Source organism: Nannospalax galili, unplaced genomic scaffold, assembly GCF_000622305.1.
Source record: "Nannospalax galili isolate Female #2095 unplaced genomic scaffold, S.galili_v1.0 scaffold136, whole genome shotgun sequence".
NCBI classification, from domain to species: Eukaryota; Metazoa; Chordata; class Mammalia; order Rodentia; family Spalacidae; genus Nannospalax; species Nannospalax galili.
This window is the reverse complement of record NW_008340872.1, coordinates 4,643,406-4,658,532: the sequence shown is the minus strand read 5'-3', so window position 1 is coordinate 4,658,532 and position 15,127 is coordinate 4,643,406. Positions and strand designations below refer to the sequence as shown.

The following is a 15,127-nucleotide window of genomic DNA, read 5'->3' as shown; positions in this document are numbered from 1 at the left end:
GAAATTCCAATGGACTCTCATATGAACATTTGAAAATTGCCCTGTTCTGACTTTTTTCTAGTTCCGTCTAGAACTTGTAATGCTAATTACTCTTGCCTTTACTTCTCCTTCACATCTCCTATTCATGATTCAAGGACTTTCTTTTCCCATTAGAGATTAGACTTGTACAATTTGAGAGTCTTTTAGATGGACCCACTGAAGGAATACTCCAATTGCCTCACCCTGTGCTCCTGTTCAGCATGGAAGAAGCCAGAACAATCTGCAACACAATTACCTATGACAATTTGGGTAACCTCTTCAGAAGATGGTCTGATAAGACTAGGAGGTAGGAATTGGCTAGGCAGTTAGGGTAAAAAGACCCCCAAAGAAAAGTAGCCAGTTTCTTGGCTAAAAGTCAAAATGTCCTTGGGCCTGTTAGCAACATATTCTGTTCCAAAGGCCAAAAATGTCAAAAGTATTTGGGAGCTTGTGTCTAATCCTTAAAAGATTTTAGTGTTACCTCTTCAGAGGGGGAATATTAGAATACATAAAAGCCCCATACAAATAAATAAGTGAAAGAAGAAAAAAAATTATCTTTTGAGATTAGTGTTATCATTTTAAGAATTATTTTGTTTCTCCCTGCAAGAAGGCAGAGAGTATATTTTGTAAAAGTGAGGACGTACATCTCACCTGAAAACACTCGTGTGTGCATCTGCAAGACCCTCTGGGCCCACTGGAGTGGGGAGAGTGGTCATTGTTTTTTATTAAAGATTTTTATTTTTAGATTATGTGTGTGTGCATGTGGGTATGTGCTCATGAGTACAGGTGCCTGTGGAGGCCAGAAGTTTTAGATCCCCTGGAGCTGGTTACATCCAAAGTGTGTCCTGGGAACTGAACCCAGGTCCTCTGGAAGAGGCTCTTAACCGTTGCATCATCTCTCAAGCCCCTGTGGTCATCATTTCTAAACTGGTTATTAAAAATGGCATATAGGGCCCCGGCTGGAGAGATGGCTCAGTGGTTAAGAGCACTGGCTGAACCCAGGTTCAGTTCCCAGCACCCACATGGCAGCTAACAACCATCTGTAACTACAGTTCCAAGGGATCCAACACCATCTTCTGACCTCCACAGGCATTGCACGACATGGGTGCATTTACATATCAGCAAGTAAAACACTCATACACATAAAAATAAAAATGGTAAATGATCATTTTCACATCAAATAAAGCCATCTTTGGTGAAGTTTCTTTAAAAAATAATGCTGATTTATACAAAGTGGGATTGAAGGAGGAGAGCTCCTCTGCAATACAGTCCTGTCAGAGTTTTAGAGGAAAGCTTAGGCTGAGGGCAGCAGGGGACTGGGCTCCTGTGATCTGGCCACTATAGTAAAGGCCACACAGGGCAGGAGTGTGTGGACTCCTGGTTCTGGATGCTCAAGTCAAGCTATCTGGGGCCAGTTCCTCCTGTACCTGCTCCAGACCTTTCCCTTAGCTTCTGGTGGTTTCTGGTGATCTTTGACCTTCACTTGGCTTCCTCTACAAGCCATTCTTAGGTGTACACCTGTGTCTAACTTCCCCTTTTTGTAAGGACCATATTGCATAAGGATTCACCCAATAATTTCATTTTAACTTAATTACCTCTATAATGACCATGACCCCAAGTAAGGTTCATTCTGAGACCCTACAGGTTATACTTCAACATAGAAATTGTGAGAGAACATAATTCAGTATCCTACAGTGACTATAACTTTAAAGGAAGTTTAAATGTTCACTTTATGAATTCTTTAAAAATTGATGTGACTTTTAAAAATATAGAATCAGTTCAACAAATTGTGCTGGTGGAAGTCAGAATAGTAGCTACTTTGAGGACAGAGAGGCTTGGACTAGTGAAATGGCTCAGTGGGTAAAGGCCCTTGCCACCAAGCTGACAATTTGAGTTCAATCCCCAGAACACACATGGTGGAAGGAGAGAATCACCTCTTAAAAGGGGTTCTCTTAGCCGGGCGTGGTGGCGCATGCCTGTAGTCCCAGCACTTGGGAGGCAGAGGCAGGCAGATCTCTGTGAGTTCAAGGCCAGCCTGGTCTACATAATGAGTTTCAGGCAAGCTGGGGCTACAGGGAGATCCTGCTTCAAAAAAAAGGGGGGTTCTCTTACCATACATACTTAATGGCATGTGACTCCCCCAAAACATAATAAATAAATGCAATAAAAATTTTCTTAGATCAGGTCTGGGAAAAGACACAAAGACAACTTCTCAGATGCTGAGTGCAGTCTGGGTCTTGAGGTGAATGCTCTTTCCATGGTGTCTTTGTGGTTGGAGAAACACACTGAACTGCCTCTTTGTCGTGAGAACACTCCTGTTCTGAGTCTTAGCTTTTAATAAGAAGTTTACCTAGAAGATCTGTTCTGCATATGAATTAGGACATCTGCTACCTCCTTACAGTGTGATTTAGGGGTTTGAATTTTCTTGTCTATAAACACTGAACTGAATAATCTCCCATCAGAGCTGCAGAGGAACTGGTGTCGGGGGGTAGGGTTTGGGGAATAAGCAGCAGATGTAGCTTCTTGCATTGTTGAAAATTGGTGTTCTTCACAGGCCTCCCTGGATACCTGGACAAGAGACTTTGAATTCCATGCTGTGCAGGTAAGAACTTGAGGGTTTCTGATGGATTAGCCAGGCTTTCCAGAGAGACAGACACATTTTCTCTTGAACACAAACATATACAGAGATAGATGGATAGATGATAGATAGATGATTGATAGATAGATAGATAGATAGATAGATAGATAGATAGATAGATAGATAGACAGATGATAGACAGACAGAGAATAGATAACAGAATAGTGATAGATTAATTCCTGCTCTTTTTTTAAACTGGTTTTCTGGTGTGTGTGTGGGGGGGTGTATATGCATGTGCGTGTGCAAATGTGCATGTGGAGGCCAGATGCATTGGGCATCCTCTCTCACTCTCTGCCTTATCCCTTTGAGGTAGGGTCTCTCCCTGAACCTGGGACTCATGTTTTTCAGTTAGGCTGACAGCCAGAATGCCCCATCAATCCTCCTGTCTCAGCCCTGGGGCTACAGATATGCACAAGACCATGCCTGGTTTGTTACATGGGTGCTGTGGTCCAATCTCAGGTCCTCATGGTTATGTAGCAAGTGCTCTTAGTCACTGAGCCATCTTCCAGCCCATCTATTCTTTTCTTCTTAAGGCTTTCAGCTGATTGGCCTGATATATTAAGGAGGATAATCTACTTAACACCTGCTGATGTAAATGCTAAGGACACCTAAAAATCACCTTCATAGCAACATCTAGAATAGTGTTTAAACAAAACCTGAGTTGACACATGGAATTAACCTTCGTATGTAATCCTGTCAGCTTTGCACTGGGCACCAGGTCCTGTACCTACCTTTCTTCATCCTGTTGTCAGTTATCAGAATCCCTCTGACTGACTTGGTGCTTTCTGGGTTGATCTGTGTTTCAGTGTCTTACCTGCAGGAGACATGGGACTCTGCAGCAGTCCAAGATTCCGTGGCTCTGTGGCCTGATTTATGGATCAACCCCTCTTTTTCATAAATTCATTCATTATTCTTTTCTGCAGCAGAATCGAGGGCTTTCCCTAACATGATAAGAAGCAAGGGAATAAAATCAACCATCCAATAATAGCTGGACATTTAGTCCACCCAGAGTGGGAGGGGTCGGCACCTGGGTCTGATGCTACAATCAGCTGGCAAAGCTCCATAATTGTCAGGCTAATCAGCATGCTCCAGAAATGCCCTCAATAAGTTCCCCAATGGGAACTTAACAGAGTTCCCCAAAAGAAACATCTTCAACTGCCCTCATCCTCCAGGGCTCTCCCATTAGTGAAGGAGGGAAGAGGTCAATTTCCTAAGGAGCAGTTCCCCCTCGAGCCTGGGGTGATGGGAGACTCAAGAGTATCTGTCCTTGTTCATCAGAGTGTTTGCTGTTCTGACAGTGATGCAGGTGCAGGATGGATTCTTGTTTATCCTCACAGAACTGGGAAGCATCCATGCTTCTGGTTACAGACGGGGGTACACGTCCCTGGAAGTGATGTCAGTTGCTCAAGGTCTCAGCAAGTTGCAGAGCGAGTGAGCTGTAGATTTCTACACTGCCAAGTTACTGTCATGGCTGATGTTCTAAGAGCTTCAGGGGTCTGGAGTTGTCTTCCACTGGCTGTCATTCCTCCAGTGGCACATTTCGGAAGGGCCTGAAAGGGACCAGTTCCTGGACCTCAGAGCTCAGAGGCTGAGTACTAGACCTCCCCCTCTCACTGACACATCTGCCTCAATACCCAAAGGGTCATCACCCCCTGACCACTTCCTTTCTTTCATCAAGTAATACAGGACAGTAAGGAGTTTGGTACAATCATCGTTTCTGGGAGCCACATTTTAATAGTGTCTAGTTTTCTAACTATACATGTCTCCAGTGGGTAGAAGCAGTTGATAGGGATCAAGAAGCTGCTTGTGGGGCTGAGATGGTGGCTCAGTGGACAAGGAGCTTGTTGACCTCAGCACCTACATCAAAACTGGGTGGGCATGTCAGCCTGCCTGTAATCCCAGCACTCGGGGTGCAGAGACAGGGGATCCCCAGGGCCAGCTAGGTCGTCTAGTGAAGTCTGCAAGCTCCAGGCTTAGCAGGAGACCCTGCCTCAGTAAATAAAGTAGAAAACGATTGAGGAAGACAGCTGATGTCAACCTCTGTCCTCTACAGGCATGAGTGCACATAGCATGTACGTGCACGCATACACACAGATGGTGCAAAACCGTGTATGCACACACACATGCATACCTCCCTCCCAACACACACACAAAAGAAGCTACTTGCATCTGCTTCATTTGGTTCCCTATCTGATCGGACTTAATGATGCAAAACTGCTGTTGGGTTATAAGGAAAAAGTACTCAGAGACATAGAGCCAAGAGCTGGAATTCCTTTACAAGCCCTCTAGCACTGACCAGGGCGAATCTGGGAAGGCAGATAGCTGCTAGCTACAGCACCGGTGGGTGGGGCACATACTTCTGGAAGGAGCAGTTAGTCTCTCTAAAGATGGTTTTCTGTTACATAAGGTGTTTTGGCATCTTGCTCCCTAGGAAATTTCTTTTGGAGAAAGTAGGCCATGCAAATGAAAAGGTCTGACTGGCGATCATTTGCATCTGGTGACACTTGCTTGGAGGGTTAATGAGGTCAACTAGTTAAACAAACACATTTTCTTTGAGCACCTGCACTTCCACATGGACTGGCCCAAGATTTGTTCTTGTGTAAGTGCCTGTGTATAGCTTGTTTTGTTTGCCTTAGAGAAGGCAGAAGGCAGCTTTGTGTTTCATGGACCCAATAGAGCAGAAATTATGGATTGTTTCCTGCTGGCCTTGACCAAGGTGACCTGGAACACATGTAGTGTCCTGGATGTCTTAGTGCATTTTTCTATTACTATAAAAGAATGCCTGAGGCTGGATAATTTGTAAACCACAAAGGTTTATTTCTTACATTTCTAGATGCTGCAAAGTCTATCATGGTGCCAGCTTCTAGGGAGAGAGGCCCTTCTTACTGCATCATAAGGCCTATCACCAAAGGCCTCAACTATTAGGGAGCATGCTTGAGAGACAGAAAAGTATAGCCAAACTCATTGTTTTATTAGGAAGCTACTCCTAGAACAGCTAAGCACAAAAGACCCACTTTTTACAACGGCAATTCTGAGAGCCTGGAACACGGCCTCCTCCATAGCATTCAGAGAATCTTTCAGAGCAGAAGGACTACAGTGTGATCCTGCCTCTGTCCCAGCTCTGTCTGCCCTATCTCTCCCCCAACTGCCTTTACCTGACCTTACACTAGGCCTCAAGGGTCATGTAGAGTCAAGAGTTGATAGCACCATAGTACCAACCTCAGTACTGTGGAAAATGTTTTCAGTCTGTTCCTAGGGTAAACCATTGAACAACCTCTGGCTGTTTCCTCATTAGTAAAGAACTTAACATACTTGGCCTCATCCTGAGCTCCCCGTGTCTTCATTAAAGGCAGTGGTGGCTGTTGGGATGCTGAGGAGGGTGTCTGTGGAAAGAGCCACTGGCTAAGGGTACACTCTCTCAGGAGCTACTATTCTGAAGGCCGAGCAACCCCACTTCCCATTTCTCCCCTGTTGTCTTTCCCATTCAAGGACCAAACGTAATGAGCTCTCCTCCACAAAGGTGTTGAGCATCCTTGTTGGAAAGGGTGCTTTTATGAAAGTGCAAAGATGCTTCCTTGAGAAGCTTTTCAACAGATAAATGAAAAATAGATGAGCTCCCTTGAATTGCAAATGCTCTTCAAGTTGAAGGCAAAAATGTGGAAAGCTGCCTTCTCCCTCACCCAGAGCCAGAGGAGCAAGGTCAGGGATGCCTGGCCTGCATTTAACAGTAAACATCAGTGCCGTCATTTGGGCCAGAGAAAGCCTTTCTCCTTTTGCGGCTGCTTTGTGGCTTCACCCTGCCCAGAAACTTGAACTTGATTAATTTTAATTCAGTTCAGTTTCTGCTGGCTTCTCCCACCCTGCAACCCCAATAGCTATTTATTATGCCTTCTCTAAGTACCTGGCTTTATGCCAGAGACTGTGGGGTTGAAGACATATCACATAATCAAGTTCATGCCCATCAGAGGGATTATAATCTGAGTCTATGAAGATTAAATCTACAGTGAAAAAAAAATGACTGTATATATGGGAGTTTTAGATCCATACATAAGTGTTCCCATACCTAGAGGGTAGAAAGAGCTAGAAACCCACCAGGACTGCTCAGGACTCTGTGGAAGTTAGTCAGGACCTTGGCCTGGCTAAACACACAAGGTCTAACATTAAGATAGAAACAGCTACTGCTCAGTTTGCAAAACCATCACTGTAGTTAGGATCTCAGGGTACCAGTTTATTTGTTGTTTTGAGACAGAGTCTGTGTTAGTCACGCCTTCTTGTAGTTGTGACTGTATACTCAGGAGAAACAGTTTACTCAAGAAATGATTTTGCTCACTATGTCAGACCTTTCTGTTCATCATGGTGGAAAGGGCATGGAGAGCAGCAGTTATATCATGGCGGATGGAAAGTACATTGAGTGACAGGAAACAGTCACAGCCGATGATAGCTGCCAAGGACATAGCCCTCAGTGACCTTCTTCCAACCAAGCCTCACCTTCCATGGTTCCACCCTTCCCCCAGCAGTCTGTTCACATTTTTAATCTATCAATTGACCCAAGGATGGGTTCAGAGCTCTCCCGAGCTAAGGATCTCAGGAAGGGCCCTCCTAGAAACACCCAGAGGCAGACTTTACTAATCCCCTAAGTGTTTCTGAATTCAGTCAAGTTGAAGGTCAAGATTAACCATCACAAGGTCTCCCTTTGAAGGTCAGACTGGCCTTGAACTTGAAATCCTCCTTCCTTCGCCTCAGAATGCTGGAATTATAGCTATGTACCACTGTGCCCAGCTAGGGTAACCCTGCAAATGTATACAGTAGGTCCCCAGAACTTCTGATCTGCTGCCCCTTAGTTCCTTGAGCTGACTCCAGCATGCCTGACCTTCCAGTGTGACCTTAACCTCTCTGGAACCTGTTGACAGAGCTTAAAGCAAGTGAACAAGAGAGAGTCCAGGCCTGCTGGTTCCCAGGCAGAGAGAGTTGGAGCCAGCCTCAGGTCTCTCTGCATTCAATACACTGGAAAGTACACAGCCTTTAAAAAAGTTGGAGTTTCTCTAATCAGTTTAGGTGATTTTTCAGAGAAGAGGCCCATAGGGTATTCTCTTGGGTGTCTGAATATGCATTCCCTTCTGATTTGTAGGATAAAAAGCCCAAAGAACAAGAAAAAAGAGGGGATTTTCTTCATCGACCATTTTCTAAGAAGTTGGACAAGAACCTGCCCTCGCACAAACAGCCCCCAGCCTCCCTTATCACACAGCTTCAGAACACCAGAGCTCTACTAAAAGACCGGAAGGCCTCCAAGTCAGGCTTCCCTGACAAAGGTGGGTCCACTTTGCTGTCTGCCCCTAGGGGTGGCCATGTGGGCTCACCACAGATGCCACCCTGGGAAAGCAATGTTGATAGACCCATGGCAACAGAAGAATCAGGGGTCAGACTCCGGGATGTTTGGCACCTATGCAGGGGAGATTTGAGAAGGCAGAGATGGGGTACACAGCATCATGGAAACAGATTGATGTGCCCAGTATTATAGGAGCAGAGATGGGGCTGTGGCATAGGGGCAAGGAATCAGGATACGTGGTACTATGAGGGAAGAGTTGAGATGCCCAGAATTTTAGATTGGAATATAAGGTACTGTAAAGGCAGAGACTGGGGTACACTGTATTGCAGGAGCAGAGGAGACTTGACTGCATGATATTGTAGGAGCAGAAGTTAGGGTACACGGGCATTATAAGATTAAAGATCAGGCTATGTGTAATTGCAGTATTAGAGACTGGGTGCATGGAATTATAGCAGAGATTAGGATACACGTTATTTTAGAAGAAGAGGTTTGGGCTCATGGTATTGTGGGACCAGAGGTAAGCATGGAGGGTTTTACAAGAATAGCTATCAGAGTATAGAAAAGAAATAGGTGTGTAGGATCAGAGACTGGGACACACAGTGTTCTCAGGCCAGAGCGAATGCAAAGTATTACAGGAATAGAGACTGGGACAGAGATCCCTGTACAGAAACAGGGAGAGGAGGGCAGAAGCATGCACTGAGACGTGGTTTCATTCGAGTGTTCTGTAGAAACATGGCCCCTATGAGGCACTGAAATGTCACTGAGTCTAGGCTCTGGAATGGTGGTACGGCATCCAGGTGCACATTCAAATCCCAGTTCTATTCATTGTGGGCCAAAGGTCTTCACTGGGTCCCTTAGCTGTAATTGCCCCTAGCTGTTGGAGCTCCTGAGCTGACTGAGATGCATGTGTAGGCTCCTCCCCTGACTCAGAATCCAGCCCATCATTGATAACTGATAAATATGAGTCTCCCTCTTCTGGCATGGCACAGATTTGACATGTTTAAGAGGAGCACCCTGGGAGGGGACCTGTGAACCAGGGGTGTCCTGACATGGAATCTTGAGGCAGAGGGAGAATCTTCTCACTATAGCTTGGAGGAGTTGCAGCATCTGCTCCCTCTGTTTGAAAATGAGGTTCAGAGAGGGCCGTGGTCATCTGAGGTCAACTCAGGCTTGCTGCTTACTTACTGAGATTCCCTGGTGGTGGCCACTGTCCCTGCTTTGCCCAAAGCAGTCTGCCTTCTTTGGTACAGAGAGCACAGAAGACCTTGGAGGGGAGGTGATGCTCACGAGCCAGCTGGAACATTGGAGACATTGGCCGTTAATGAAATTTTACTTCTTTCAGCTGTCAGGTCTCAGGCATCTGCTGCCTGAGGAGATTTATTTCTGTGTCTGGCTATTTATTTATGTAGGGAAAGAGGAATCTCAGTGTGCCCTTAGCTACTCCGGAAATCCCTCCCAATGGGCAGCAGCTTGCTCCTGCAGCTGGGCTGTGATGAAGACTATAAAATGTTAGTGAAAAGAATGTGAGACAGAGCTTATTCCACACAAACCTGGCTTTATTTTCCCCAAGCTTTCAGTCGTGGTGGGGTTTTCCCACTCTTCTCTGGTACAGTTTACAAACCTGGATTCTGGTCTGTGCCAAGTTCAAGCTGGATATTCTGGGCATTGGCTGGTTGCCCTAACTACGTAGGTGAACTGCCTTTGTTCAGAAATAGATGAGGCTCTACTGAGTTCAAAATCATGAGGGAGTCTTCAGAAGGAGGGAAATCTACAGCCTTGAATGAACCTGGAGGCCCTTATGTTAAGGGAATGGGCCAGGCATCAAAGAACAGATACTGTTTGTTTCTGCTTAATGTTCAGGAAGGCCAGAAGCAGATGGGGGGTTACCAGGGTGTAAGGAGAGGAGAAAAGAAAGTGAGCATTTAATGGGCACATTCTATCTGTAGGGCTGGAGGTTTCACAACCATATGGATAAACTTTACTGAACTATAGACCAAAAAATAGTTAAGATGATAAGTTCTCTGATATATATATTTCTACTAGTATAAATTAAAAGGCTCCAAATGGGACACAAGTCCTTCCAGGGTCAGTAGTTGGAGAAACAGATGTCTAGGTGTTTAGTCAGACTCTGTGTAGTTAGACGAATATAATGGGTATTCTGTCAAGTAGGTGACCCCTTTTCATTCAAAGGCCCTTTGACAGTTTAGAACTTTAAAGTAATCAGAGGGGAGCAGATATTAGCCAAGGGCTTCCTGTCTAGCCTTCTGCCCCTGCATCGCCAAAGACTGTCAGGCCTTGTGTGGGGGCTGAAGCTGACTCCTCGTCCAGGTAGCCAGGGCCATTTTTTTTTTTTCTGCTTCCTCCTGTCTTGCCCCGTCTTCTGTCTGGACGGTGTGCACTGTTGCTACAGCTGCCTTCACACTTTTGTTTTCTTGGTATGCAGATTCCTTTGGCTGCCGCAATATTTTCCGCAAAACCTCTGACTCCAATTGTGTGGCTTCATCTTCCATGGAATTCATCCCTGTCCCACCTCCCAGGACACCCAGGATTGTAAAGAAACTAGAGCCCCACCAGCCAGGGCCCGGAAATGCTAGCATCCTCCAGAAGGAAGAGCCCCTGATGCTGGATATGGTGCGCTCCTTTGAGTCTGTCGATCGTGATGACCACATAGAGCTACTGTCCCCTTCCCACCATTATAGGATCCTGAACTCACCTGTGAGCTTGGCCCGCAGGAATTCCAGTGAGAGGACATTCTCCCCAGGGCTGCTGTCCGGAAGCACATCGCCTCTTCAGGCTCCACCACATCCCACGCTGGTATCGTTTGCTCATGAAGATAAGAACAGCCTACCCAAAGAGGAGGGTGTGTGTTCCCCACCTCCAGTTCCCAGCAATGGCCTCACGCAGCCTCTGGGGAGCCCCAATTGTGTGAAGAGCCGGGGAAGGTTCCCTATGATGGGTATCGGACAGATGCTAAGAAAGCGGCACCAGAGCCTGCAGCCTTCCTCAGAGAGACCCCTGGATGCCAGCATGTCCCCTCTGCAGCCCACAGCCCCTTCCAGCCTCTCCTTTGACATGGCTGACAGTGTGAAGGGCCAGTGTTAACCCAGAATGGCAAGATTCTGGGACCCCCACTGGAACAGTACTCCACACATCCATCAGGACATGAACAGTGAACCTCACGGGACCATCCTTTATAGTCTCACCCCTTTTGCCATGTGATGTCCCAAGTGTAGATCAGCTGAAATCCACAGACTCAAAGCCTGCACATCCAGTCTGTCTTTAGGACCCTCTGAGATGTAGAGAATCACTAGGAGGGCTGGCTGTGGGGTAGTCCATTTCAGTCTGAGCCCTTCTTTCCTCAACCTCTCTAATATCTGAGCCCCCGCTAACATTGTCCAACTGGGCTCAGGGCTGAAAACCACACATCTCTTTTCTGGACCACTCCAATTTACAGGACAGTTAGTAGCTGACCTTCCTTCATTCTGTGCTGCCTGTGTGCCTCTCAGGCTGCTTGGCTCAGTGTTCACAGTCTCCCAGGGACCAAAGCACAAGGTCATTACCCAGGCTAGGGAATTCCCTCAAAGAAGAGTCCTTCTTTTCCTAACAGTGAATCTCTGCAGTAGAGCAGGAGTAACACAAAGTGTTGGACCCTGGGAACCCCAGAGCAAGATGGGAAGGAGCCTCAGACAGAGATGGAACCCAGCAGCAAGAACCCAGACAGAAGAAAATGGAAGGAAACACTCATTCCAAAACATTGCTTTGATAGTTCGGTTTGTTGTTGTTGTTGTTGTTGTTGTTGTTGTTGTTTTTGAAACTTGGTAATGGTTGAATGAACTTGTCCAAAGAGATCTTTCTTTATATGATGTCATTAAATTGAAGTAACAATATATATATTTTTGAGACAGGGTCTCACTAAGTAGCCTAAGCTGGCCTTGGACTTATAATCCTCCTGCTTCAGCCTCCAAAAGCGCTGAGATTACAAATGTGTAACCCCATGTCGGGTTTAAAGTAACAATTTTTAAAAATCTAAATGGCCAGTTGAAAAGTAGTTCCCTCAAATTCATGTTTTCCTGAGATGATACGGCTCAGATGGCCAAAAAGATGGCTTGGGTGGTATTTATAGCAGCATTAGACCACAGTGGCCTGCAATTGGCAAGAGCCTAGCCATCCTGTGCTCATACCATGAGCAGCAGAAGGCACTGAGATAGCTCCAGTTGGTTCTGCAGAACAAGACAAAGGATGGTTATGGCCGAATTCAGATGGCAAGAAGGTGGCATTTGCTCTGCAGTGCAGTTCTCTTCCTGTGGTTAGAGCTTGGGCAGTCTGCTGGGAGCAGGCTTGCTCACTGAGAATAAGGACAGCACAGTTTCTTCCCCAGGTTTTGAAAGCAGTGTCCCCCAAACAGGCTTTCTGTCCACATTGTATTTCCACACCTTCTCCCCAGGATCGAACCAAAGATGCATCTCCGATTTTGTGACTGTGCTGTCCTTATGTGGTTTTTGTGGCATCTGGTGTCTGACCACATCCAGCTGGTGCTTGATGGGTACTATCTCCATGTGGGTCCTGGACCTTGGTATTAGGCAGGGGACCACTCAGTCATGAGCAGCATTGCCAGGAGGGAAAAATTGGCACTGGTTGGATCACAGTTTAGGAGCTGAGTTATGAAACAGACTTGAATCTTCAATCTTTGATCAGTTCTGATGAGACCAGAGACCACAGCTATGGCTACAATGCCAGTAGAGTCATCATGGTTCATTGATTCCAAAGTGGGACAGTTCCTTTAAAATCACAAAGCCAGCTTTCACTTCCCTGGCAGACAGGCTTTGCCAGTAAGGGATGCAATAGACCTTCACCATTTCTTGTTTACCAGTGGTGACTTCCTTTGGCTCCTCGCAGCTCTGACTGAGCACGAACAGAACACACCTTTGGCTGACCCTGGAAATGAGATGCCCTGGTCCTGACTGACCTTGGCAAAACCCGGGCTGCTTAATCCCTCTAGGGGGAATCACCCCAGCCCTAGAGTATATTAGGAAGATGTCAGTCTCTCAGCATCTGGTGACAGACTTGTATCCTTTTATGACTTCAGTTTGGGTTCCAGGACTTAACATTGAAAATGGAACTTTTTAAACAGAGAGAAGAATCATCTAGCAGATGCTCTCTATTTGACAGGATGTGCTTGATTTTTTTGATGGGTGAAGAATCCTTTCTTCAGAGATGACTTCCAGCCGCAAGCACCCCACTCAGCAAGTTGGCCGGATGTGTACCTGTATGTCATCATCTCTGTAACCCCTTATGTCTCCTTCTGGCTTTTTGCTTTCCTTGAACATGTGTGTGTTCCTGTGTTGCTGTTAGCTGGTGGAGAATGTGTCGCCCATTCTGCAGATTCTTCGAGGACTGCTTCAGGTATTGTACCAGTAGCTGACTGTGTTCCTGTTGGTGATTTGGACTCAGGTGTATGGTGAACCCAGCGAGGAGGGAACAATCTGTGTTTTTGGGGTGTGTGTGTGTGTGTGTAAACACCTGACAGACAAATCTATGAAACCGTGTGAACGAAGAGATGTTAAATTCTTTATTGTTTTATTATATTTATATGGAATACTTGACTATCCTTTTGCTAAGTACAAAGTGTGTTGTCTGTTTGACCCATGACTGTCCTTCATGAATCCATGCCTGTGATTTCAGTCAGCCTGTGTGGCTACCCACAGAAATGACCGAACTGTCATCGTGTGAAGTCCAGGAGGAAAAGTCCATTTTAGTTGTATGATTTGGTCATAAGTAAAAGCTATATTTATGTCACCATTATTAAATATATGTACTTTTGTAATGACTGTGAAATACACGTTTTCCCCACTATGCCTGTGCCTTCCTTTATTTGCTGATAAATCATAAAACATCAAGTGTGTTGTAAACAGTGCCCTTGTTTACTTAAAAGTCTTGGTGTGGTAGCTGACTGGACATAAGTGGGAACTGAGTGTATGTGGGAAGACTTGGAGCTTCTTCCACTCCAGTACTCTCCTACTTTAATTCACTTGGAACAGGAGTGTTTACAAAGTTCTGTGTGGCTGGTGCTTTGTAAGTGGGAAGACACATCTTGATGGGTCAAGATTTCCTGTAGAGACTCAGAAAATGACACATACAGAATGGCGTCTGTGGATGATGCTCTGGACTCTCTCCTTGCTTTAGGCCCAGGTCAGGGAAAGGAGCTTGGTTGGGTTGGGTTGCGGGGCGGCGGGTGGGGGGTAATAGATTAGCTGTTTGGAGTGTTCTGGTTATGACTTGAATCATAATTGTTCACAGAATGTTTTGTAGGTGCCACCTTCCTTCAACCCTTGTGTCCCATCCCTTTTAGGGTAAGGAAATTCAGGCTTGGCAGGTTGCATAGATACAGAGTGGAAAGGGCCCCTGTTCCCACTACACAAGTTCTGAAGAACAAATACATAGTTTCGATGTTTTTCTTGTACAAACCACAACATTTCAGAGCAGAAAGGAACCCAAGGTTCTCTGACTCAACCCCCACTTTTTTTCTTGAGACAAGGTCTCACTATGCAGCCCAGGCTAGCCTTGGAGTCACAATCCTCCTGCCTCAGCCTTCTGAGTGCCGAGATTACAGACATGCCCCACCATACCCAGCCATCCAAGCCTTTTTTGAAGATGAGAAAACCAAGTTCTCTGTTTTACTGATAGCCCAGAGTCTCCACTTGAACTCACCAGTTTGGAGCACATGGCTCCTCCCTCAAAGAACTAGAGAGATCCGAGTGTGGCCGTCATAGTCATAGAGGAAACTTGACAGCAAGTCCAGCTGTCATTGCATGCGGTGCTGCTGAGGTTTCTGTCAAGACATCTTTACATTTTTAAGTTATTTTCACATCTGCACACTTTTGAGAGTAACTTCCTTGATTTTCCAACTACTGAACATCACACTCTTTCTACCATTGATTATTGAATCTGGGGATAGATGACTTCTTTTCTGTCCTCTTCTTCAATAGACCTGATGCAGGTAGCACCCCCTAGATAACTTCATCTACTTTAGCTATTAAAAAGGTGATTGGTGTTTGCTAGATTAAATCAATGGAACATTTTGCATAAAGCCATATCATAAAATGAAAATTCAGAAAGAATGCAAGACTGAGTTTTTTAAAGAGGGG

General features: G+C 45.7%; 1 protein-coding gene across 1 annotated transcript in view; it reads left to right on the top strand.

Annotated features, from left to right (window-relative positions):
- Positions 1–13,832, top strand: part of Hunk (hormonally up-regulated Neu-associated kinase) — a 125,982-nt gene extending 112,150 nt beyond the window's left edge. Inside the window, 2 exon segments of the mRNA XM_008835983.3 lie at positions 7,885–7,965; positions 10,426–13,832. Coding sequence (XP_008834205.1) covers positions 7,885–7,965; positions 10,426–11,084 — 740 coding nt within the window. The 3' untranslated portion in view covers positions 11,085–13,832.
- Positions 13,833–15,127: the final 1,295 nt, after the last annotated feature.